At 42.7% G+C, this 27,814-nt stretch overlaps 1 protein-coding gene across 2 annotated transcripts in view; it reads right to left on the bottom strand.

Annotated features, from left to right (window-relative positions):
• The window catches only part of MTMR7 (myotubularin related protein 7), a 106,826-nt gene that overhangs the window by 25,762 nt on the left and 53,250 nt on the right, over positions 1-27,814 (bottom strand). For both annotated transcript variants that reach the window (XM_041752954.1, XM_041752955.1), the window contains exons 5-7: positions 23,200-23,328; positions 16,088-16,222; positions 6,928-7,060 (exon numbers count right to left, since the gene is read on the bottom strand). In XM_041752954.1, coding sequence (XP_041608888.1) covers positions 6,928-7,060; positions 16,088-16,222; positions 23,200-23,328 — 397 coding nt within the window. The remainder of the gene's footprint in view (positions 1-6,927; positions 7,061-16,087; positions 16,223-23,199; positions 23,329-27,814) is intronic.

Raw genomic sequence — 27,814 nt, 5'->3', positions numbered from 1 at the left:
CTAAATTCTTTATATCTTTGTTAGCACTGCCTAAGTTGTAGCATAGAAAACACTGTACACAAGCACACACGTGCATGTGTATGTCCAGCTACGAATAAACATGAATGTGTGTATAAATCCATGTATACACACATGTTCCAGTAATATTAATTACCATTGGCCTACAGGAAATCAAGCAGCAGGCTCACAAAAGAATGCCCTCAGCATTTATTAGCTTTGCATGTGAATTTGTCTAAAAATACCAGTTGTGGCAAACAAATAAATAAATAAGTGTGTGCCCATTTATATTATACCTACTATATGCAAGGCTTGGTGTTTGGTGGTTTTCTCTCAATGACCTGACACAACCTCCCATCTACAGTAGGCCTGATTTTCTCAACTTATCGAAGAGGTACAGGTTCAGATGCCAGTGGCCCAGTAAGTACACTGTGATAGGAGTCTCATTCCCTTGACTCCAATTTCCACATTTTTTCCAATAACAGAGAATAATTAAGTCAGCTTGCAAATTAAGCCAGGATGAGCAGGAAGTTAGCTGAAGGTAAGGCTGAAAAGACTTTCAGGGAACTGAGAGCAAATGGCAATACAGAAGTCTAGGCCGGGAGAAGATGCTGAGAGGCTAGGAAGTCAGGGTGGATGCAAGATATCGGCCAGCTGTCGGCACTGGAGAGAAGGCTCACGGCTCCTGGACAATGAGGATGGTGACAGCAGATGATGGACGTGGTGAATAAGCAGCAGAAGTGTCAGGGAAGGGAGCGGGTGGAGACTCATTCCACACTCATCATACCAACTGCGAAAGCTGCCAGAACCAACATTCTCACCAAATCTCAAACCTCACCGTCACTACAAGCAAATACTGAACTGCCAAATCTCAACCTCAGCCTTATGGAAAAACAGCTTGCCTTGTCACTCAAATGAGTCACGTCTATCTTTAGTTGCAATGGGAGGCACTGTCTTCTATAAGCATTCCTTTTGTAAATGTCCTAGTTGTACAAAAACTGGCCATTGTGATTAACAAAATATAAAGCAGTAATTCTGAAGGTGAAATTAATCTTTGAAATGTCTCAGTGAATGTCAAGAGAAAGCATAATTAGGAATAAAAATAGTCCCTAGTCTGTCATTAAATCACTTTGTTTTCTCTTGTCCTCTCCTTGATAATGTCAAGAGAGAAAAAGTCTTTGGTGTGGACATCCAGTGAAAACACTGGACCCCCTGACTTACCCAGGGACAGCCCTCAGTAAGAAGCGAGCATCATCTTTTCTCCCTGCCCACGATTTTTACCCTACAACAAAATTAGCACTCTGTTTTGTATTAATGAATGAAACATCTTTCCATCCAATGCCCAGCATGTAGGAAACTCTCAATATCTGTTTGACGTACAGATGAATGTCTGAGCAAACTACGGTGCTCAGGACCCAGCTAGTACTGGGCTTGCTTCTCCACAGTCTCTCCCTAAAGGGTATTATTTACTCCCAATACAAGGATTGGAAAGATGGCTTTAAGAAGTTTACTTAGTCATCATCCAGTACACAGCCAGTAAATAATTGAGCTGCACATACACCCCCAAGGCACAGGCTCTTTCCTCCATGCCTTAGTGCTTAGGATATTATGGTCCAGATTAGGCTGATACCACCCAGCACTCTATCAGCCACATTTTACATCCTCTTACAACACCACAGAGAGCAAGGTACATGCTCATGATCCATTTCTTGCCTCCAAGTGACCATGAATTGATAACTAGTAAAGCGTGACAGGACAGGTCTGTTGGTCATGCAGAATGCTCTTTGTAAAGCCTTATATGTGAAGCGATCTAGCTCTACTTTAACGGGAAATAAGTTGTTTTTTGTTTTGTTTTGTTTTGTTTTTTTGCGTGAAAACTCATGCCTTATTGCTAAATTTTGAAGGACAATAACCAGATTTTCAGCCAGGCCTTGACTGTGTCATCTAACAGGTTAGTAATTGAGGGAATTAATAGTGGTAAAAAGTCAAACCACAGAGAACGGAAACAAGATGAACTTCTGTTGCCTTTTATTAGCTCATATGTGGTAGAACTTCAACAACTTGTAGGCAGCATAATAGGAAACACTTTAAAATGAAGAACTTAAATCTGAATACCTATAAAGAGTTGAGCTGCTCCATATCTTCCAGGTAGAAGTAGCCATCACCTCATAAAGACAGGAGGTGAGCAAGAAGGTATCCAACAAAAGGGGCATTTGAACTGAAAGCCACAACCCTAATTCTAAGCAGAGAGAAGTGTTTCATGGACCTCTTAGAGCTGGGTGTGTGAGGGACTGCTCCTTTCTAGACCAGACCTTGGTGTGCCCAAGGCAACTTGGCAGGGCAACCGGAGTGGTTAGTCAGATACCCATAATACTCACTGCCTCCCATGATGTACTCAACATTCTCTGCTTTCAACTGTCCTTTCTACACCTAATGAAGGTTTTGAATAATGGGCCTCAGAACCTTCACACAGAGTACAAATCAGATATGCTCTCTGGGGCCATCTGATTTTGCCACAAAACGTTCTCCACTGTCAATGCCCACAATTCCGGGGGAAAAGACAAAAGTGGTTACACTTCGGGGCCCAATACAAAGATTTCCATCTTTTTAACTGCATTGACTCTGGCCCCCTTCAAACAGCTTTTCACAGTAGTATTGCCCAAATCGCTCAATGGACACTGGCCTTTCTTCTTGTGCTCTGGACCCATTACCATATGACCTGCCATCAGGCTGAGGTTTCTATCTCTGTAAAGTAATTTGCTGAGAAAACATCTACAAGGCCTGACAGGTGGTTTTGTAAATTATTTTTGACGGACTTTTGCTGAGTGGACAGTGACCATGTCACCCGGAAAGCACCTCCCTACCTCTGAAATTGCACTGTTTTACTCCATGTCTCTTGAATAAAGAAATTGAGAAAAGTTACCAAAAAAAAAGCCTGGGACCCATCAAATATTTGTCTGGCTGCCCGAATTCATCCATAGTGCATTAATTCACCCATTTTATTCAGTACTTATTTCCAAGTGCAGTGTTGCTTCCCAAGAGAAAGCATGATACACTTTACATTAGAAAGCACTTTACAGTTTGCAAGGAATCTTTTCAATAAATCTGTAAGTTAGAGACGATACATCGTTCACATTGTTTTACAAATACTGGAAATGAGGTTTATTCACCTTTATTCAGAGACTTTTATAAAGCAAGAACCCAAACCTAGATCTTCAGACTCTTAGGCCAGGGCACTTTCTACCCAACCTGCTACCTAGAGAGGCCATAAAGTCAAGTGGTTAAGAGTGTGGCATCTGGATCCACACTGGTTAGGTGAAAATCTTGGTTCTACCACCTACTGTCATGAGCTGGCACAAGTTCCTTAGCTTCTGTATTTCCTCCATTTCCTCATCTGTAAAATGACTATATTAAAAATAGCTCTAGCAAGACTTCCATGAGGACTACTTGAATAAATACACCTGAGAGAATTAAAATAATGTCTGGTACATAGTAATCACCCTGTAGATGTTCTAACACCATTACAATGTGGGGTGGTTATCTGTGAGCCTCTCCAATGCTGTACCCACATATCAATGAGGAATGCCCTAACGTGACAGGAGGTACTAGGCTCAAATCTTGCTTTGTTATGAGATCCTGGGAAGTGGATATTTTAAAAACTTTTAAATTAATTATGTAATATAAAAATATTTTTAAATATGGGGCACCTGGGTGGCTTAGTTGGTTAAGTGTCTGATTCGACAATAGCTCAGGTCTTGATCTCAAAGTTGTGAGTTCAAGCCCCATGTTGGGCTCCACACTGAGTGTGGAGCCTATGTAAAGAAATAGATAGATAGATAGATGGATAGATGGATATGGAATGTAATATGCTAGACTGTAGCACTGGAGAGTTATGCTTTGAAAAAATAAGCTGCCATGTTGTGAATAGCATATATAGAGGGGTCCACATGGCAAAGAAATGTGGGCTTTCTTATTGACCGTTCCAAAAAAGAAAAAAGAGAAAATGTAGGGCACCATTTTATTATTTGAGGGAAAAACATTATATGATTGAAAAAGAAGGAAATAGAAAACAATTACAAAATTGCTATATAACTGGAAGGCATCATTTCTGTCTCATTGGGAGATATAAATAACACAAAGCAACAAAGTTTGCTTCAAAACTTATAAATCAAAGTTAAAATTAAGTGAGCTCTATAAAAGGACCTACACCGGATGTGAACTTAGTCCTCAAGATCAGTTTCTGATGAAATATCCTACAGCTCTTGCTCACAGAGCCAGAATGCAAGCAATTTTTTCTTCTCTGTCATTCAAAATCCATTCTTTTTTTCCTTTTTTTTTCAAAATCCATTCTGATAATATTAATTAACTGTGGTTAAAAAAATCCAAGAAAATAATAACCATGAATAAAAGTTCACTATGCCTCTTCCTACCACGTAACCAGCAGCATGAACCTTTCAATCTCTCTTGATGCCAAGGACAGCTGTTGGAAACAGAAAAAGCCCTAGAAGGTGGGTCTGGTTGCATCACTTCATCAGCTGAGCCTCCACTGGTGGTTTATAATTTACTTGGTAAAAACAGATAGTCAAACATTGGTCAAGTTCCCTGAAAGGTATCCAGAAGGTTGTCCTTGCTCACTGCACTGACAGTGAGCTGGAAAGTGATGCCCAATTACTGTGATCCCTCCTGCAACAGGGACTGCCCTCTAGGACTTGGTCAGTCTGCTATCCTTTAGGAGAAGAGAGTCAGGCCACAGGTAGGAGGACAAAGCAGAAATGGTTCCTAATAAGAGACCAAATAAAGGCTAATTCCGAAACGAAGGTCAGAGTGATGGGGTACAAAAACTCCTCAGAGCTACTTTCTGCATTGAAGAAAATGTATGTGGCTCAAAAGTCAGCTTATGAAATTACTAAATGAAAAACATGAAGCATAGCAACTACATGTTTTTTAATGATTCTGACAGTGATGCACACCCTTCATACTAATGTTAGACCATCCTTTTAATAACAGTGCAAAGCTAGTCCAATTTTTTGACACCTAAAAAGTAAAGCTGATAGCAGGGACAGCCAAACTGTCAATGATTATTTATGTTTAAGAAGCTCAAACATAAGTGAGCTCAAGTTTAAGAAGGTCAAACAATCGGGGCGCCTGGGTGGCTCAGTCTGTTAAGGGTCTGACTTGGGTTCAGGTCATATCTCAGGGTTCTGTGGGGCTCCCCACTCAGCAGGGAGTCTGTTTGTCCCTATCCCTCTGCCTCTTCCCCTGCTCATGCTCTCTCTCTTTCTCTCAAATAAAATATTTTCTTTTTAAAAAGATTTTTGTTTACTTATTAATGAGACACAGAAAAAGAGAGGCAGAGACATAGGGAGAGGGAGAAGCAAGCTCCCTGCAGGGAGCCCAATGTGGGACTGGATCCTGGAACTCCAGGATCATGCCCTGGGTCGAAGGCAGATGCTTAACCACTGAGCCACCCAGGTGTCCCTCTCTAAAAAAAAAAAAAAAAAAAAAAAAAAGGCATCTCAAACAACCATGCCCAAGGTATCACAGTGGCATAAAACATGGCAGTTCTCATGTGGAAATAAGACGGAGATTCTCTGGGGCCCTGATTTTTTTCAGATACAGGATGAGATTTCTCCTAAGCATTCAAACACCCAAGGCTCAAATATTCGCAACCAGGGGCCTCAAACTGTAGTCACAGACCTGACACAGCTAGAGGGACCCGCAGAAATCATTAGTCTAAGCCTCTCATTTTATGGCAGGTAACAAAACCCAGGGAAGGGGGGAACTGCTGGGTTGCATGTTTTACAGTGATGGAGCTGGCCCAGGGAGTCTGGCAAGGGGAATGGAAATCAGGAGCGGGTCTTTCCAGGCCCTCAAGCCCTGCGGGCAGGTTCTCACTACCCGCTGTCCTCCTGGTCAAGCAGAGACCTGCACACCGAGAGCAAATGTGTCCTCCTCGGGAAAAGTCATTCAGCATTTTCTTGGTCCTCCCTCACACCTACCCCCCCCGACCCCCACATTTCCTATTCATAGCCCACTGTCCCCGCACTCAGCCCCCCCCCCCTTTCCAGGGCCTTCACCGCCAGCACAAGCACAGCGTTCACAGCCTCTCCAGGACCTCAATGCACAAAGCCAAGGGTTTTGCATCCCCCTTTCCCTGTGGCTCCCACTAGAGCCAGAAGTCGTGGATGGTGGTGGCAGATTCCTCCTCGAGTGCCTTCACAATCATGTGGAGCATAAGCAGTAAATGAGGCTGGTTTTGCTTGAAATGCAGAATTTCTGCTAATCAGCTTATGGCTGGTTTGGCCGCAAGAATGGCCATCATACCTTACATAATCCATCTTTGTCGTTTCCTCCCCCATAAGCCTGTGTGCATGTGTCCCCTGGTGGAAGGTGCTGGGGGCCGGGGGGCAGGGATGCCGCGTGGGAAAGTGATCTGAGCCCAGATGCACCACAGTGTTGCTGCTTTTGAGAAATGAGTATCAGGTCCTGCAACACTCTCCCTTCTAATGGCCATTCGGCCACTCAGATTCATTTTATACACCTCATCTCCACACATGAACAGAGTTGGCTGCTGCTTTAAATGTAGGACTGCTTTATCTCCAAATAGCCTTGAACGTGGATCAAACTAATATGATGAGGGAGAAAGAAAAACTCCTGTGCACTTTTATCTTAGATACTAAGCACTGGACAGTGCGTGGCTTTGCTAACCAAGTGAAAAACCATTTCCCCATGACACTTAGAAAAAATAAGAGGAAGACTTAAATGTTTCAGGAGTCCCTGCAATATGATATTCTCATCTCAACTTATCCCACCTATATAAACAGCATTATTGTAAAAACAATGTAAGAAACAAAAGACTATCTTATTCCACTTGACGTTACCATATTTCACTGCATTTTTTTTAATGTTGTGCATAAGGAAATGACTTACCTTCCAGCATTTTTTGCAGACTGCTCCTCATGACATGGATGTTCTCTATGCCGATAAACTGAAACTTGATATTGGAGTAGTTGTCTTCATTCTCATAGCCTTTCCCTGCAGCACGATTTGCCATGGCGTTGAGCTGCCAGGGGTCAGCAAAACAGAGTTAGTCACCAGTGATATTTAGGGCATAAAACGACCGATACAGCTCACCCACGGCCATAATAGCATTCAAAATGATGTGCAGAAACGTAACATGTTTGAGATCATGGGAACATTCTACTGAGCTGTGTGATTCCAGGCACTCACGCTTACATTCAACACCATAAATGTGTTGATGTGAGGCACACTTTCTTAGCTGGAAAGCTTTCTGGAGATGCCTCTTCATGGGTTCGGTCAGAGATGCCAAATTTGAATATGGAATTCTGGGATAGAGCCAAGTTGCCCTGACTTAACCAAACATTGTAACCTGTAGGTTTGCAGAAGAATATTAGCAGAGGCAGCTGGCAATACAAAGCTCCGTAAGTTCAATTATATCTTCCAGTATTATATTGCCAATAAACACATTATCCTACAGGAATGGCAATGTGATTTTAATCTGTCTACAAGAATCCCCCAATTAAACCTCGAGCAGGAATCACTGACTCAAATGACGAGCGCCTGGAGAACTACCTCCAGAGCCATTTTCTCCAGGCCCTTTATTTCAGTCTAGACACCTGTTAGGAGGGCTTTGGGATCATTTTCATCACAATTTTGTATATGGTGGGGGGTTTCCCAGTGCAAACTGGGTTAAAGACAATGGACTTTGAAGACATTTATTAAATGCAAACTTTTGCCCTCGTTCTATGTAACTAAAACCAGGAAGGAGACAAGTTTGGCCTCTGCTGGGAAATACGTACATTCCTGGGATGGATGTATTACTGCTAATATTCCATCCCTGCTGTTTGGCTAAGTAGGTGGTCTCATCCTAGGAAACACCAGTCACTGACCATGTTCCTCTTCTGTCCACAAAAAGCAGGTGGATTATCCTGACACCAAGAACTCAACGCCAGAAGAAATAGATCAGTCTCAGGCCTACAGTGATACTGAGAGGATAGGAACAAATACTTGCAAAAAGCTGGAGTTTAAAAAATTAAGCTAAGTTAAAAACATAAATATTCTTTCACCCAGATCTTTAGAAGTACCAGCACATAAAGACAGATGTCTAAGAATGTTTATTAGAACTTCCTCATAGTAATGACTCAAAAACCTAAGAATATACCATACTTCATCTATGGCATATTCCTACCCTGATCTTCTACGGAGACAAAAAGACATGGATTTGAGAGAAAAAGAGATAGACACGGAGACAGAGACACACACAGACTGATTTGGAATTGGCCCATGACGTGTTAAATGAAAAGAGTAACCTACAGGATAATATTCATACAATTATCTCATTTCTTGTAAAACAAATTAAGGTACAAATAACGTATTTATGTTTATACGTGTTTGATTAAGTGGATTAAAACATATGAACACCTATACCAACATGGCACAGGTACAGCAAAAAAACAGAGGTGACAAGGGCCAGGGGTCACAGTCAATACTACTTTTGATGCTCTTATATTTTTTGTTACCAACAAGATATATTAGGTTTGTAATTTAAATAATAGACATAACGCATATTAGAAGCGAAAAATAAAACAGCAGAGGGCAAGCCAGTGCCGCTCAGAGCTGGGGCCAGCAGATAGCTGACATCTCCATAGCAGTTCTGCTCATGACTTAGCTCCTGTGATGTCAGCTGGGCTACATCAGCCCCCAGACACTGTTTCCAGTTACTGTCACCTTTCTCCTGGGCACACTATGAGGAGAAGGGCTTTGGCCTTGCTTAAGGAAAAAAATACAAAAATTATGTTATTTTGAAGACAACCTATGTTTACGCTTTAAAATTTTTGCATATTTAGGGGATCTCTGGGTGGCTCAGTGGTTTAGCGCCTGCCTTTGGCCCAGGGCGTGATCCTGGAGCCCCAGGATCGAGTCCCATGTGAGGCTCCCGGCATGGAACCTACTTCTCCCTCCTCCTGTGTCTCTGCCTCTCTCTCTCTCTATCAAGAATAAATAAATCTTTAAAAAATTTTTAAAAAAATAAAATTTTTGCATATTTAAAGGGGAAATTGTTTTCTAAAATTACCTATACACATCATTCATTTGAAACTTACTGCTATAAAATATCATCTCTTTGTATAATTATTTTCCAAAGCCGCTGGCCTATCCTTTATGACAAGCTTTATAAAATAAAACAACTGATAGGATACTTGCAAGAATCCTTTTGCAATATGAGCCTTATATTCCTTCTGTATCTTGAATAACTCAAGTTAAGCCTACTCACCACATACTGCAAAGATACTCTTTTTAAACGGCATAATAAGTAAAACCCCAAATACCACTATTATTATTTGAATGTATAATAAGAACTCTGTGTTCCCATCTTTAAAGGTTGAGTACCTGCAACCTGGGATAATTTGTTGACAGTCTTTCAAAGCCAAGGAGCAACACAAGATGGCTTCTTGAAAGTCAATGGTACTTCTCATAATGAACAGAAGATGGCAATATTTAATCTATCATCCAAAGTGTACTTTGTCAAGGTTTCCGTGGATTTCACAGGAGACCTATCAGGGTAGTGTAGCAAATGCCTAACCCTCAAAGCAGGAAATAGGTTGTGTGATTAATAAAAATTCAAGAAGCTATCCTGGACCTATTTTATAAATTTCCAGATACAGTGTCCCTTGTATGAACCAAACAGTATTAGAGTAAGTCTAATTTGCCCCTTTGCCTTTGGCTGAGAACTCCATCTCATGACCGACGGAAAAGCTATTCATCTCAGCTCGAAAAACTCTCAAAGAAATAAAACACTGAAGGTAAATGTGTTACAGCTTCAGTTTATGTGTGAGGAACACAAGAGACAAATGGCTAGGAGGGCTGGAAAGAAAGTGCCCTGTTTTCTCACCCAAGATCACTCTACTATCTGATAATCTCAACATCTTTAGGCACAGAAAAACTCTTCAGTGAAACAAAAAGAACCTACTCATTTCTCCACAAACTCTTAACAAACACCTATGTGTGTCAGACGCTGAGCAGAATAGAAAGATGAATATGAAACTGTCTCTGCAGCCATAAGCTTCTAAGTGTGGCAGGGAAAGCACACGGCACCAGATCACAATGGACTCGACCAGCCAGGGCTGCTGCGTGATAGGCAGAGGCTATGATGGCGGCAGGAGTTCGAGTCCAGAACAGCCCCATGTGGCCTAGGGGTTTGGGGGTCACATTTCATGAAAGCAAAAAGCCTTGAGATCGACTTCAATCATCTGGAAAACGGAGACAAAGGGGAGGGCATTCCAGAAGAGGCAAGAGGCAAAATCAAGGGGCAGATGGGGGGGATCAGTGAGTCAACCGGGGAGCAGATGGTTCATGGATGGTTGCAGAGGCAAGAGAAGCTAAAACTCATTTAGCATCCTCTACAGAGAGGCTCAGTTCAGAAGGTTAGACTTTACCCACGGTGGTAGAGGGCAACTGGAGGATTCTGAGCAGGTTTATTTGAAAATTTTAAGATTTAGTGTTGATGGCAGAGAAGATCCACTAGACCAGGGTAGAAGATGTAGGCTCCATGGGGAGCTTGCAGGGCTGGTCTGTGGTCAAATCCCTCCAAGAGGCACACAGCACGACTCAGTGAAGACTTGCTGACTGGCCGGCCAAACAAAGGACTGAATATTGAAGTGGAGAGGTGAACAGCCCAAGAATGTTAAGAAACACAATCAGATTCTTCCTCTGACCCTAAATCAATGAGAGACAGCTAAACCATGAGAACTTAGCCAACGATAATCTTAATATCAACTTAATGGTCAGCTTGGTCACTCAAAAGACTACAACTATCTGAGCCTTGCAGTCTCAAGTTTCAGTAGAGTACACCCTGTACCTGAATAATGACAGGAGCCGATCTGACGGCGTTGGGAAATGAGAACAAAAGTTATCTTGGCAGGAGGAAGACTGGGCCACGGCCTAGCAGCGGGCGTCACATGACGATCCTTTCCCTCCCTCCATCTGTAACTGGTGACATGAAGAACCTTAACTTGTGGCATAAACATGAAAATATGGGAAGGCTTGCTTTCTTGCTACTACTGTCTACAACTCTGCTAGGGAAAGCCTCCTCTCCTACCCCTGAGGACATCTTAGAATGAATAGCTTTTGGGTTACGCTCAACAGAGAAAATCACCATGCAGTTCCATTAAAATTCCAATCCCCTATATGAGGGAAAATTCTCTCTTTTCCTCATTACAGGCTATGGGGACAGGTGAGGGGTCTGCTCTCCCACTCCCTTCCTGTGCCTCTTTCTTCTAGGCGCTGCTTTGGGAGGGTGTGTGTAGCGGGGGAAGTGCAGAGGAGGGATATGTGTTAAACATCTCTCTACAAAGCAGGCAAGACTGGTTCTCTCTGCATGATGTCACTGCTTTCCTGGTGACACTCACTGGGCATCGCTGCCCTCTCGGTGACAAGTGTCCAAATGCGGCATCCCCTAGGGCACGCGTGTGGGCTCTTGGAGATATAAGGTACACAGGTCGCTGACATAGGAGACCCCCTGGCTTGAGACTCTTCCAGTCCCCTCGGCTTCGCTCCCCAGCAACCACCCCACAGTCACACGCAGCTGGGAAGTGCCAGGGGACATGCCTGCTTTGGAGGGACACTAGCAAGATGATTCCTGTGCACTTCCTAAGTCAGTGTGTACTTGACCCCCCAGGAAATGCCTCCATCCTTGCACTCCCAAACAGAAGGCAGAAAGACTGCTCCACTGCCCCTGAACGCTGTGCTCTCCAATTCCCCTTCCCCTTGCTCGCCACCATGGAGGCCATCAGCAAGGATGGGACAGACACGCTCTCTTTCAGGCACCCCAATCTTTACAACCGATTCTTCAGATCCCCCCTCACAGGATTTGGTGAGTAGAAACCACCTAACTACTGATCCTAGAGAAACACAAAAACTTCTAACATCCTGTCATGCAACTTAAAAAAAAAAGTGCTTATAGGGTGCAGTTAGAAACCATAGCCATGAAGCTGTCTTTGGAGAAGGAGCAAGGACAAAAGGCAGGTGGTAGCCTCGCCTCACCCCTTCTCAGAACCTCTCAGTGCTTCTTCCCAAGGTGCTGCCATCAGAGTCCCGCTCAGAGCCCTGCTGGCTCCTCTGGCCTGGCCTGATTTTGGATGAGCTTGGGGCTGGTCCTTCAGCTCTGTGTCTCCAGCTCCACTGGGTGTGTGCTTGGAGGTAAGCAGCCCTCCTGAGCCTCCTTTGGACACAAGGCTCCCCTGGAGATTTCTGCGAACAGCACCATGGTCGAGTGGAAGGAACACAGGCTTTGGCGTCAGATGAGCCTGGATGGCATGTGGGCACTGTCCTGAACTGTGTGACCTTGGGCAAATTATTTGACCTCTCCAAATCTCAGCCCTAGCCATAAAAAGAAAACATCTCCCAAGTTTCAGGATTATTGTAAGAATTAAATGACCATTTTTGCAAGCTGAGCAAAGTCCCAGGATGAAATAACAAGAAGTCATCAACAAGGCTGGGATAAAATTATTTCCCTCTCATTTTACAATTCAACATCTACTGCATTAATACTGTTTCCTATCTTCTTAATGCACCAAATCCCAGCAGTAATATATGACCTCAAGGGTATAGTTGTTTTTGAGCAGATATTCAATACATGCTGAGGACCTCACTGCCTCTGCCTCTCAAGATTTTAATGTCAACCAGCAATCCAGAAGGCTTTCCTCACAACAGGCAGCGTGCGTGCCTTGGGCCAGTCTTGCTTTCAGGGCAGCAATGATCCGAGTGGCCTCCTAATCCTTTCTCTTTTTAATTAAACCTGAGAGCAAACCCAGCAGTGCCCCATTTCCCGGCTCCCCACCACCTATAGCAGGCATGGGGTCCGTCTCCTGGCTACCAAGGAAGCCTAACACTCTGCAGGAACCAAAAATCAACAGACTTTGTTCTAAGCAGACAGTTTAAAACTCACAGGATGTGTGTGTACGTATGCATGAGCAAATACAAGAACAGGGCACTTGTATGAGACGCCAGTTTTCTTTAATGGATCAGCGTCATACCTCTTATCGCCAACAGTAAACATGCTTAGAGCTAAATATACCCTTCAAATCAAATCCTCTGGATTAATTCATTTTAAATCCGGAATATGCCTGCCTCAACAGCTGTTACATTTCCCAGAAGGTTTACATGGGGCATAGTACACACTTGGATCGCTGGCCCTGGAATGAGTAGGTGAATCTGTTTGGCTTTATTTAAATCTGGGACAATAGGACAGGAGAAGGGCACCCCAAATCAGTAAAGCCCTGGCCCTTCTTTCCTTATCCTGTGTTCAGTCCATTTGGCTAAAATGCAGACATTCTTTAATTCACCTCTGGTCACAAGGAAATTAATTCCAAACAGCTGCACTTCACTTACACGAAAGGTACAATGGAGAGGACAGAAAAGAGTCAAGGTTAGAAGGGAGGGGTTACAGGGCGATCACCCAGAGAGAAAAGCACAAATCCGAAGACAAAGTAAAGTCAGAGGTCTTCTGGTTTCTTTCAACTGAAAATCTGTAAGCAAAACAGCTTTGTTGTTGATGTTTGTTTGTTTTCGGTTTTTTTTTTTTTTTTTTTAATTCTTACCAGTGTGTTTTGCTTTCAGATTACCGAAAAGGAAGAGAATCCTTTGCCTATAATCTACTAGAACGGGATCTAGCTGTAACCTGGGTCTTATCACTGATCTCCAGGACTGATTTGCTGACCTGGTGTCTGAGAGGGACTCCTGCTCCGCTGCCCCGCCCACACCCATCCCACAGCTGCACTTCCATCAGAAGCACGGGACAGTCGGAGGTTGAGGTTATGACCAGGGCACAGATCGGAAACGAGGAAAACATCAAATTAAGTGAACCAGGTCATGAATCACCATATTTGGTGAGCTGAGGCTCCAAGGAGCATTGAAAACCGCCAGGGGCTGAGTGCCTACATAATGGATAATGTCCAATTCTCAATTCTCATATGGCTCACAAGTATAGACTATGTCTACAGTTACCTATTCTTAATATCGGTGATACTTTCAGTGATTTGGGCTGTTGATCATATTTTCTGCTTCCTGTTCTAATGTTTATTGTGTCCTTATGTTCCTTTTAAAAATAGCTTCACTGACATATAATTCATAGACCTTACAATTCATCCACTGAAAGTGCACAGCACGATTCAATGGTGTTTGGTGTATTTACAGAGTCATGTAACCATCAGTACAATCTATCTTTAGAACACTTTAATCACCCCCAAATGAAATCCTCTACCCATTAGCTGTCACCCACAATTCCTCTCATCCTCTTGGCCCAAGGCAACCACCAGTCCACCTTCTTTCTCTACAGGTCTCTCTGTTCTGGACATTTTATATAAATGGAATCATACAATGCGTGTCCTCTGTGACGGACTTCTTTTGCTTAGTGTAACATTGTCAAGGTTTCTCCACATTGTAGCACATCTTGGTACTTCATTTCTTTTTATGGCCAAATAATATTCCATTGAGTGGACATACCACATTTTAATAATTCATTCTCAGTTGATGGACATGTGGTTGCTTCTACTTTTAAGCTACTATTAACTATGAAGAAATAGTCACAGATAAGTTTTTGGTGGACATCTGTTTTCATTTCTTTCAAGTTAGGGGTAGAATTGTTGATGATAAGGTAACTATGTTTAACATTAAAGGTTCTAATGCTCTTTTAACCTTTTCATGATTAAAATTTTTTCAAACTATAATAATTATAAAGTGAAAACCTTCTTAAAATCCTCCTCTTGCCCCACAGGAAAAACCACTTTTAATGGCTTCACATACATTCCTTCAGATTCTTTCAATACATAGAATAATATATGATCCAATTAAAAAATAAAAAAATTAATATAAAAAAATATCTGTTTATAATTATTATTACATAAATGGGATGACATTATACATTTTTTCTGTATCTCACTCTTGTTGCTTACTAGTAGATCTTGAGCACTTTTCCATACCCATATGGAGAGATGGGCTATATGTATTTTTTTTCTTTCTTTAGGCATAAGTCCAGGTACATTTTCATTATTGGCAAGAAATAGAATGCCAAATATGTTGAATAAGGCCATTTTGCTTTATAATCTCATTGTGTCTGATATATTCCATGCACTTGTAGGTGATTTGGTATGTATTCACTGGCACATCCTTCTGAGGACTCGTTTTGTTGACTGGTTTACAAAGAAGTGGTTTAAGCAGTGAAATAGGAAGTTAAATTGGACCTAAAAAATGGAAATCTGTATGGAAGATACCCTGCAAGATGAACTTAGTTTACCTCTTGACAACTAGATCCATTACTTCCTCTGGATTGTTTTATTAAATTATAAAATCAGTGTATAAATACTTGCATAATTAAATTTTTTCAACAAGAGACATGTAGAAAGTTCTCTACCTCTCTAAATCCTCTTCTCCATGGAATTTTAATAGGCTGGTGTTTATCCTTCCATATTTTTAAAAATTTCAATAGAAACATTTATATACCTGAGTTTTATTTGACACAAACATAATAGTATACATAGTATTTTGTGATATTTTTTTTTTACTTGACATTATATATTGTAAATCTTCTGGAATCACAGACATGGATTGCTGCAAGTTGAATTTGACATGGTATATAGCTGAACACCTCACAAAAATTAAACAGTGGGAGATCCACAGTAATTTCTTATTGTCAGAGTGGAAAAGGTCATTTTAGAAACAAACCAAAATTAAAAAAAAGAAATCTGGTGGTGTTTAGGAGGGCAAACTCCAGAATTAAGCCATGCTCGTTTGTTGTTTGCACTGTGTACCCAGCACAATGCCAGGAGCCGGAGAGCTCTCCCAAGTACCTGGCGGGTGAGGCACTCAGGTCACCCGTGGACTCGCACAGATGTGGAAACCTCATGGAGACACGCTCAGCCCAGCAGGGCAGCCACATCCTGACTATCCAAGAAGGAGCAGCCTCTTTGCAGATGAGGCCCTCGGAGAGGGATGGTGGTCCCTGTACCTCTGCCTCCTCCCACCCAGGTCCATGCTTCAAAGCTGCAAAGACACCGATGTGAACGGCGACACTTACTTTAGGCCGAGTGTCCACGACGTAAATGAAGTCGCTTCCCGGATTGGCCTTCCTGATGGCCTGGAGCATCTGCTCATCCTCGAGGCACCGGGCACTGAAGCCGGACAGGGGCTGGCTGCTCCGGCAGATGGAGGCCTGCGGGACACGGCAGGGTCAGGCAGGTGCCCCACTGTTCCCACCGGCACCTCACAACTGCATCCCCAACAACGAGCCTCTGGTTCTCTCACACCCTGAGCCAACCTGCAGAAGGATCTCAATGCCTTCCAAAAACCAAGGCTGGTTTCTTTTTAATTACAGGCCAAAGAAACCACTACAAGGGTAAGCAGTGCAAAGTTTCTGTGTAAAAAATTAGGAGTGAACATGCATGCTTAGGCTGGACCTAAATTATGAAATATAAAGCCACTTAAACAGCCTACTTTCCCTTTCACTGGCATTATTTAATCTTCCTGCTGAAGGTAGAAATATAAAGTAAATAACTATTGTCCTAAAATTTACAGGATACTGCTAATAGCAAGACTGGTTTAAAAAAAAAAAAAAAGTTATTTTGTAATGGTTTCCATCAGTTTTTTTTACCAGCTCATTTAGAAACCTCACGAATACTAAAAACCAATTCTAATCCTAAATGGGGGTGTTTCCACTGTGATGAGAGCCCAGGCTGCTGCCGCTGGCATTGACACCTAGGACAACAGACACATCCCCAGGCTGCCCCTAGCCTGTTAGAAGCAGGGGTTTCTCTGGAATCAAGCTGTATTCTATTCTGCAATTTCCCTAGTCTGCAAGTCCGACAGAGCATGTTGTATCATCAGACAACATAAACAATAGCATAAACCTTTCCCTGAGTTAGCAGTAGGGGAGTATGGATACATTCTCGCAGTCCTAAAACTTACACTTTATGGCAAAGTACTTTTTAGGGACTTAGATTTTATTTTCACACTTAAAGAAATGACTCTTTCCAGGAATCTGCACTGAGGTTGTGAGTCCTCCAGATGGGAGGATGGAGGAAGCGGGGGTTGGTGAGGAAGGGAACCCACTTGCTCCAGGAGGACAGGTGAAGCAGGCCAAACTCTGAAAACGATCATGGCTAAGCTCGCTCAGGGTGCCTGCACTTCAGACTCTATCCAGAAAGGGACAACCCAGCTCGGGGTCCCAGCAAAGCTTAACTGTCCCTAATGTTCAACCCAGGACAACTTAGCTCAGGTTTGAGATTCCCTGGAAGAAAAGGAAGCGTTGGGTGCTCCTCATTGGAGAAGGTGGGGATGCTTTTCACTCACTATACCATCCTTCAGCTGAGGACCTGCTGGCCAGTCCAAGGATCACAGAACAGTTAGACACATATATGCGCAACTGCTAGAGAGTTCCAGTACCATCTGTAACAGTGAGGGGCAGTCACTGAGGTCAGTCAAAAACTCTGGGGGTGCCTGGGGGCTCAGTCAATTGACCATCTGACTCTTGGTTTCAGCTCAGGTCATGATCTCAGGGTCGTGGGATTGAACCCCATGTCAGGCTCTGCCTTCAGCAGGGAGTCTGCTTGAGATTCTCTCTCTCTCTCTCTCTCTCTCTCTCAGATAAACAAATAGATCTTAAAGAAAAAACAAAAAACAAAAAAACAAAACTAAACTAAACTCTGGGCCCTGCAGCCAGATTCAGAATTCAGGAGGGAAGCGCAAGGGAGAGCGGCAAGCGAAGCAAAGGGGCAGCAGAGCTGCTCGGAGTTGGAGAACTCCTGAATTATTGGCTGAAGTGCAACTGCAGGATGGAAGAGAAAGCGACTGGGGGTGGGCAGTGCTGAACCTGGATGAGTACAGGTCGGGGAGAAAGGCAGGCCTGGCGGGGACCAGTGGTGGGGACCACTGGCGGGGATGGGGTGCTGGGAACAGAAGGCAGGAGACTGCCACGGAGAGATGGCCACAGATGGCTTTCTTAGTGCTTCCCCTGTGGGTTCTGCTGTTTCTGCTCTTCAAAGGCTCTGCCCCGTGCCCTGAGGCCATTCTGACAGGTGAGAGCACACTTCTGAGCAAGTTCTATGAGATATTTCATGGGGGTTGGGAATGATCATTAATGCAGCTCCCACCAGGTAAGGTCATAGACTATCAGAGGACTTGGATGGGAAGGAAGCACATTTAACTGGTGAGAATTTGTCTGAGAAATTGTCACGCACCACACCTGAGCTCACTAAACAAGTGAAACTCCAACTATTAAATGAAGCCGGGAGGACACCTGGGTGGCTCAGTCGGTGAGGCGTCTGCCTTTGGCTCAGGCCGTGATCCGGAGTCCAGGGATTGAGCCCCGCCTGAGGCTCCCTGCTCAGCGGAGGAGTCTGCTTCTCCCTCTGCCACTCACCCCACTCTCATGCTCTCTCTCTTGAAATAAATGAATAAAATCTTTTAGAAAGGAAAAGCAGCCAGGGAATGACCACAACCATCAATGATCACCTGCAGGTTGAGAGCAGCTAGTTTGAAGTAAAGGGTGAGGTCTGAACAGTTACACTATAGAACGTGGTCAATAAACTAAACCAGATATATTAAACCAACTACACTTTCATATTTTGTAGTTATATATTCTTAACCGATAGATACACTCCATATGGAATTCTCTGTTGCCTCGGTGCTGACATAGTGACCAATTTTGTGTGGCAGTAAGTAGTCCTGAAGTGCTTCTGCTTACCTTGTGCGTACCCCAGACAGTCACACTGTTGAGAGAACACTCCCCTTACCTGGCAGCCTTTCTTACTGATGTCTTTCACCCGAGGGGGGAGGTAAAACTCTTCGATGGTACACTGTCAGGAGAGCTGCTCATTTACAATGCTACTGGTAATTAAAATATCCAACATTTTTTGAATGCTTACTATGTTGCGAGCACTCTTAGAAAAACTTTGTGTTATTTTTATTTAATCTTCTCAATTACCATATAAGAAGACCTGTTATCTGCTCCATTTTACACGAGGCAACCAAGGCACAGAGAGGTGAAGTAACTTGCTCAGTGTCATACAGCTAAAGCCAGAAATTTCATCCAGGCATAACATTTTCTGATCCTGGATTCTTAACCAAAATAATATAGCACCAAAGTATGGAAATAAGTCAGGAGGCAGGAGAGAGAATTGAGAATGCAGTGTTTAAGAAGGTCTGGCTTCCAATCCATAGTTGGCCGTCACTTGCTATAGGATCTTGGGTAACCGACCCAAAGACGGTAGCCTCTGTCTTTGAACTTTGGTTTTCTCATCTACAATATGAGGACAATAATATCAAAATTATAGAGTGTGGGCGCCTGGGTGGCTCAGTCGTTTAGGCATCTGCCTTTGGCTCAAATCATGATCTCAGGGTCCCGGATCAAGCCCTACATCGGGCTCCCTACTCAGCGAGGAGCCTGCTTCTCTCTCTCCCTCTGTCCTTGTGCGCTCTTGCTCATTCTCCATCAAATAAATAAATAAAATCTCTAAAAAGAAAACCTACAGACTGTGATGAGATGTATAATTTTCCTAGAACTATACCTAACACATAGCGAGTTTCAATAAACATGAGTTATAAAAGGAAGAAAAAGGTCTATATGTTTCTTAAGGGACCTGTTTGGAAATCTTGTAGAGCTTGGTTTCACAGAGATTTGCACTGTGATTTTTGGAGATCACAATATTGTGATAAGAAAGCAAAACTGCTTTCTTAAAAATAATTGAAGCATTTAGTAAGAAAGAACAAAGGATACAGCAGTTTTAAGGGCTGGTAGGTAACAGGCTTCCGAATATAAGCGACATTTCTCATTATACATCTCTAACTTTTATCTACAAAGCTGTTAATAGTTTGATATCCGAAAGGAATCTGGATGGCTCTGTATAACCCTTGTGCGGTTCAAGGCCTAAATTTTTATTTTGTGCTGCTCTTGACATCTGGTAAAATTGGGAAGGCCTCAAATGCCCACTCTGCTCCTATGGATAAAGCCTCCTGGCTAACCAATTCTCTCTACAGACCAGATGCAGCTCCTGCTCCCGTCTGAATAGTGGGTTTCTGTTTCCTGCTAGCCCATGGAATTAAACAAGCCACTCACATCCTGCTGTGAGTGGAACCTGAGGTCATCTCACCCTCTTCACTACAAAGCCTGCTTCCTGCAATCCCTGCTGGTTCACTCAATTCCTGAGTGCAGGTGCTCTGTGGCCCTGCACAGCATGCCGTGTCCTCCTCCCTTGGGGAGTGAGTATGTACAACTAACAAACTGCTGACAACCTCTTCTGCCCATTGTCAGGTGTCATGTGTTCAGCCTTCCCTGGAACCCTAGGGCAGGAATGCTAATCTCACCAACAAGTGAATAGGAAGTGATTACAACACCGCGTATCTTAAAAGCTGATCCAAAAGGAATGATGTACCCTCGGCAGGGGCATTTAGATCAGAGGATTCTCCACAGGACTTCTAGCTCATGCGATGATGTGCATTTCGCATCTTAATCCAACTACGGATCCCACAACCCCACATCAGCTAAGCCACCTTTCCAGCCAACAAAAGGGTCCCTAAAATAACAAAACAGTTTGTGAGGAACAGTTTAACCAAAACATATGATATTCTTACTCACAAGCATAAGTTTTACTGGGTGAGGAATATATATTCTTAAGTTTAAAATGTCTAAAAACCACAAAAGGGAAGGAAGAAAGATCAGCAAGTTTACATAATTTCTACCTGATTTTTCTGTTTACTTTTTATGGAAGACTGCCTGGTTTATGTGTGAGTTTTCCTGAGCAACGACAACATGAGCTGTTGCTATGTTACCTCACACATCATCCATCTAACCACAGAAATCCACCTTCGACAATATTTCCCTTGATAAAAAAATCACTGGATGCATCAGATACATTTACATAATGAAACCTTGATACTAAAACCTCAATATTGTTATAAAACAAAATGGATCATTATGCTACATGCTCGACAGAGTCTAGTTCATGGAGGTGGGAGAGGGGGTATGCATGTAGAGGCACACTCAGTGCTTCCCTGGGGTAACCAGTTCATGGAGCAATGCTCAAAAACACATCTCTGTTTTGTACTTTGTAAGAAGAGCTAAAACATGAGGTATTGTCTTTCTTAAAGTTCTAAATATAGGAAATCAATTATTTTAAATTATAAATGATGGCTGTATGATTCCTTCTCAAGAGAAAAGGAGATCAAGTAAAGAATGGCACACAATGCGGTGTCTGGGTGGCTTAGTGGTTAAGCATCTACCTTTGGCTCAGGTCATGGTCCCTGCGGGGAGCCTGCTTCTCCCTCTGCCTATGTCTCTGCCTCTCTGTGTCTTTCATGAATAATTTTTATTTTTTTTATCTTAAAAAGAATGGCACACAAGAGCAGGAATGAAATGATGAGAATCTGAGGTCAGCTGGGGAAGAAGCTGGCCTCTGTGGTCTAATGTCTAAGACTTCTAGTCTCTTCTGAGACATCACATACTTGCCCTTTGCAATACTCACACTGACCAAAAAAAAAAAAAAATCTCTTTTCTCAAGAATATCAGAACAGAAGGAAAAAAAGCAGGATAGACACTACGCCTACTTTTTAAATGCCCAGCCCACCTTTGCCTCTTAAACGATAATAAAAAAATAAAAGATCCTCCCTCTCTTACTTCTTTATCAATGGATATTATAAAAAGTGTCAGTGTTCCTGGCATCATAATTTCAAATGCAATATCATGAAATTCTCTATTTGCTCCATCTTTTTTTTTTTTTTAAGAAATTCATATCTTTCATTCACCACTGCTCCAGTTCTGTGTAGAGTGAAATGTAGTTGGAGTCAAGTAATACAGAACATTAACAAAATACTGGCCTTTTTTAGACCCCATTTCATAGCAGTGAGTATAACTACAAATAAGACAATTTATATCCTTTCAATTAATGGAACTCACACTGCTAAATGAAATCAGACACAGACCCTACCCTACTCCCTCGCCCATAGGTACATGTGCATGCATACACACTCACACACATGTATTCCAATTGTTTATGGCTATGAATTTGCCTTTGAATCCCAAACTATATCATCTAGCTTGAAAATCAAACTTGTCACCTGGCTAAAGTCAAATAACTTCTGAAGTGTGTGGCAAAGACCATTCTTGTCTCCCCAAATTTCTTTTCTTGTCCTTCACAGAAATGGAACCATAATTTTTAGTTGTTTACACAGTTACCCATAAGACTATTTTCTTTCCTGCTCTGCGCAATTCTAACAGGATTGCGAGCCGAAGTGTCTCGTGGCGGTTTCAGGAGCCTTCCTCAGAAAGCTGTGCAGGCCCATTAGCCCTCCCACCCTGCTGCTGTGTGGAAATGATGTGTACTACTGAAGTCATCTCTTATGCCACTTGATGAGGGTCAAAGACAAGGGAAGGCAGAGCAGAAAGGTGCAGGAGCTCAGGCTGAGTAGTGGACAACAAAGGCTCTAGGCCTGGACTGCCCGCTTTTGGAGTTTTATGTGAAAGAAAAATAAAGTTCTATCCTGTTTAAGGCACTGTTACTTAGAGGCTCTATTAGTTGCAGCAAATCTAATCCTAGCTTTTATAATTTTTTTTAAGTAGGTTTCACACCCAGCACAGAACCTAGCACAGGGCTTGAACTCATGACTCTGAGATCAAGACCTGAGCTGAGTTCAAGAGTCAGTCACTTAATCAACTGAGCCACCCAGGGGTCCCTTATAAGTAATATTTTAAAAATTAAACCTGCTCTCCATAAATAAAGATTTCTTATACTGAGGACACTCAAAAGAGTGTGCCATTAAAAAAAAAAGAAGGTGCCATGGATTCTGGGAGCCTTCCTAAAATAAGCATTTCAAAGAGTCTCTTCAGCACTGTTTGAACAAGCACAGAGCTTCCCAAGGTGACCACTTAGAAAAGGACAGGCATTCACTTGGATGATTAAGTTTAGGTATTTTCAGACTGAATCCCTGTTTATTATCAAATAAACATGAAAGGTCAACATGAGGAAACGTTTAAGCACAGTTGTGTTGTGTAATACCACACACAGCAATATCCACATACCTTTAAGAATTCACACACACACACACACACACACACAGCAGAGGGCTGCTAGAAAAATGCCTGTTTATGATAAAACAAGAAAAGCAAAGCATAAAACAAAAGCATGCCTTGAGACTTACGTGGTTATCTTTATAGTAGTAAGAAAGGGCAGGAAATCGCCGTCTGCTCCGGAATTTGGAACTCCCCACTATGATGTGTGCCGTGGCCGATTTGGGAACATACAGTTCAGTAGGGTAAGAATCACAAACCTGTCACGGAAAATACATGGGGATTTTGAGGCCATCTAGTAATGCCTTGTGAACTGCCACAAGAAATTCCATTCACCATACTTATTTCTAAGGTGCACATTTAAGTTTTCTTTTTTTTTTTTTTAATTTTCATTTATTTATGATAGTCACAGAGAGAGAGAGAGAGAGGCAGAGACATAGGCGGAGGGAGAAGCAGGCTCCATGCACCGGGAGCCCGATGTGGGATTCGATCCCGGGTCTCCAGGATCGCGCCCTGGGCCAAAGGCAGGCGCCAAACCACTGCGCCACCCAGGGATCCCCACATTTAAGTTTTCTTAATCAAGTTACAGAGGAGACTATTTTGAGGAAACCAACAGCCACTTCAGAGAAGTGAAGAGCTGTTGATTCCATGAAATCATGGCAAAGGAGAGCAAACACCATCCTTTGGCACAGTCCCTTCTGAGGGCACTCTGAGTGGCAAGATAGCAACAGGTGAGCATTTCTTTCATCAAAAATGAAGAAATTATAATTCGGCATCTTGGTAGCTGAAAAAAGTTCAGCTGCCTGTTTGGAATGAAAGATAGCCCACCAGTGGGAGGCAAGTGCCAGCAGTGAGCCCCCCAGGGGAACCTCTCTGTCCCTTGCACACCCCAGGCTCACTCTTGCCTCTGAGCTGGCAGACAAGGCCATGCCCTCCCTGGATATTTCTCCCCCTCAATCCTCCCAAATCTTCTCCATTCTTCAAGAGACAACCCAACTCCACCTCTTTCAAGAAGCTTCCTCCCAAAGCCTCCAGCTCAGGTAAGTTTCTAGATCTGACTCGGTAGCACAGTGTAAAAGCTTTGTTTTTGTTTCTTAGGTGTGATTTCACAAATGGTAAGAAATGACTTTACTCCTCCTGCACTAGCAGAAATCACTAGCTGTGATTCCCACCGTGGAAACTCTAGAGCCTCAGAATAATCTTGTGAATTAGTCAGAAATCAGCAGTTTAGAACGTGGCTCTGATTTGCCAACCTCATGACCTTCTGAGAGTGAAATTATGCTGGCCTCTAAAACTGATAAAACAGAGAAATAATATCCCATGCGGTTGATAGAGGGGTCAAATCAGACAAAGCACTTTATAAACCACCAAGTCTGACATAAATAAATGTTAGTGGTGGCAACAGTAATCACTGACTTGTTGCTCGGCATGTTGACATTGCTCGATCTCTTTGCAAAGAAGATTGCCCAGATGGCAGTTCCTGGGCTTCACCAAAGTAGCTGTTTATTTCTCAGAAGTCAAGCATCTTCTTGGTCTTGTAAGAGGAGTCCCCAAGGAGGAGCAGCAACAGGAGTTCAACAGTCTAGCAACAGTAGAAATGTGCTAGACGAATGTCCTCTGTCCATCTCTGCTCACACCTACCCCTCTGGAAAAATGGAACTGAAGGGAATACAAACCCACCCCAAGGAAGAGCCCAGCCTCCACCACAGCTCCTGATACCTGCCCCAGGACGTAGCCCTCCCTCACCTGCATCCTCTGTCTTTGTTACCAGACTGGTGAGCAATATCAAGCCAGAGATAAAAGGGCCAGAGAAGTGACATTCTCTGGCTCAACGTGTGATTTCAGCAGTGAGCCGAAGACATTTTAGGGAAGATTACCGAAGACTTGAAAGACTTTGAGACTCTGGCCTGGGCACTTTGGAGGAAATCCAGTTCCAGGAACACCAATACTCTGGAGGAAAATCTTGTACCAAGAACAGATGGCTCAACCTAGTTGGACCCAGAGAGCTCTGCCTGGAATTACTGTCACAAGACACTACGCCTTCTTCCCCATGCAAATCTGGTGTCTGAACCCATCTTCAGTCGGTTGGCCAAAACATGACAACACAGACCACACCTGCTTGTCTGAGGCTAAAGAGACATGTAGTCATGGCACCAGGCTTATGACATTTTCTTAAAATAACAGTTTTAAGAAGGAAGTTGGGAGGTTTTCAGTAAGGTGGGAATCACCTTTCTTCATTATTACAACACTAGGGAATTGCAAAGTTATTTATGATGAAATAAAATAAGAAAGTAATAAATGGGATTTCTCAACATGCCTGATACATAGCCTTTCTGAATAACAGAGGTGGGTCTTGGAACTGGGGAGCTCCTGCTGGGTCCTCTTGTGGCCTCCCAGGACCAAGGATGCTCATCTTGTCTCATGCTGTAACCTTTACATGCACCATCCCTGGTGCACCAAGAGGAAGGTAAACAGAGTCAACTCTCCTGAGTGCTCCTGGCCCCACCCTACTTAGGGACCTGACTGCTATCCACTCTGCACCCTCCTCCTTCCCAAGAAAAGAAGCAAAGACTTTCCCACCCTCTAAGAGTACCAGGGTACTCCCATTGCACAGTGTTGGAAATCATGGACTTTTGAGGTTTGCCTGAGTGAGGGCCGATGAGGCCAGTTATGGGGGACACCTGCTTTCCCCAGAGCACAAGGTCTAGATGAAAAGAATTCAAGGTTCAGAACTGAAATATGAGCATTCTGATAAGCACTTGAGTGGGAAGCTCTACAAAAAGCTAAAACACCTTTGGAATAAAAAGTCAGACCCATAGTGCCAGTTAGCTCAAGTTCCAAGACACAAATTCTTAACCAAACTAGAAAATAGTGAATTCATCAAGCTTTCATGAAAGCTGACAGCACTTTCATGTAGAAATTTATTTTTTTAAGATTTTTATTTATTTATTCATGAGAGACAGACAGAGAGAGAGAGAGAGACAGGCAGAGGGAGAAGCAGGCTCCATGCAGGGAGCCCGACGTGGGACTCAATCCCAGGTCTCCAGGATCACACCCCGGGCTGAAGGCGATGCTAAACCACTGAGCCACCCGGGCTGCCCTCATGTAGAAATTTAAAAACAGTCCTGAAGGCACCTGGGTGGCTCATTCAGTTAAGCATCTGCATTGGGCTCAAGTTATGATCCCAGGTCCTGGGATTGAGTGCTGGGGGAGCCTGCTTCTCTTTCTCCCTCTCCTTCTGTGCCTCCCCCTGCTCATGCATCTTTCTCGTGTTCTCAAATAATCTTTTTTAAAAAATGGTTCTGCATAGCACTGACCACTGTCATTTTTGCAAGAAGCTCACACAGTTATAGTTAAAATTCTGACAATGAATAATGCACACTGAAGTTTATACCACCAAATTCTGAAACTAATCAAAATTTCCAAAATTTTGCCTGGTTTGGAAAATCACATAAGAAAGTTCAGAGAGAATGGGAGATATTCAGAAAAGGCTTCCTCTGAATTTTCCTTATTTATATGACTGCCTGAGCCAATAAAAGTGAAGTTAAAATCATTTCTGCATACATTTTTTTTTATTAATGAGGAAATGATTTTGCTTGTCCTCCACTAAATAAATTAGCCTGTGTGGAGTACCCGCCTATCTTAGTTTGGTCTTGCCAAGAAAAATCTCTTCTGACAATTCTTCCATTCATTCAACGTGTTTTTAAAAATATATTTGACATATACCATTGCACATGTTAATTTGATACATTTATATACTGTACTGTGATTGCCATTGTAATGATAATCAGCACCTTTATCACGTTACATAATTCTCCTTTCTTTTCAGTGGTCAGAATCATTAAGTTCTAGACTCTTGGCAAGTTTGTTGATTATAGTACAATACTGTTGTCTATCAACAAGTTTCTACTGAACACTTCATATGTGCCTGGCATTATGTTAGGTGCTAGGATAGTAATGAATAATAAAACAGCTACTGGTTTCAAGGACTTTATATTCCCAGGAAAGCTGATCTCTGTAGACGTGGTTGCAATCTTGCAGTAAATGCATTTACTCTGCCATGGCAGAGTAGTAACCATCTGAGATGCCATCCAAAGCATCTTAATTAGACCTCTGTATTTATTGAGGACCATCAATTTAGCACATTGGAGAGTTAGTTGTCCGAGACTGAGATAGATCTACATAGACTATCTTTTGTTTTGTTTTGTTTTGTTTTGTAGACTACCTTTCAAAAATATTTTATTTATTTATTTAAGAGAGAGAGAACAAGCAGGGGTAGCTACAGAGGGAAAGGGAGAAGCAGACTCCCCAGTGAGCAGGGAGACCGAGGCAGCGCTCAATCCCAGGACCTGGGGATTATGACCTGAGCTGAAGGTAGATGCTTACCCAAATGAGCCACACAGGTACCCTGTCAACTTTCTTCTTAAACATTGAAGATCTAAAATTTATTTCAAGGAATTTACCATGTAATATTAGGGAAGAAGAAGGAGGGAATAAGCTGCATAAAATGATTTATATATAATTAAATAATATATAATACATAAAATATAGCTGGAGAAAACTGAAATAAACAAGATTTTAAATTACTGGCTTAGATTATACATTTTATTCCAAGAGAAACAGTAAAATTTTAACCTAGTAATGAATGACAACTACTTTATTCAAGAAAAACATTTTCAGGGATGCCTGGATGGCTCAGGGGTTGAGCGTATGCCTTTGTCTCAGGGCATGATCCCAGGGTCCTGG

The sequence above is a fragment of the Vulpes lagopus genome, chromosome 4 (genome assembly GCF_018345385.1).
Source record: "Vulpes lagopus strain Blue_001 chromosome 4, ASM1834538v1, whole genome shotgun sequence".
NCBI lineage: Eukaryota > Metazoa > Chordata > Mammalia > Carnivora > Canidae > Vulpes > Vulpes lagopus.
Note: the sequence above shows the minus strand (reverse complement) of the source record. Positions and strands in the feature narration are given on the sequence as shown.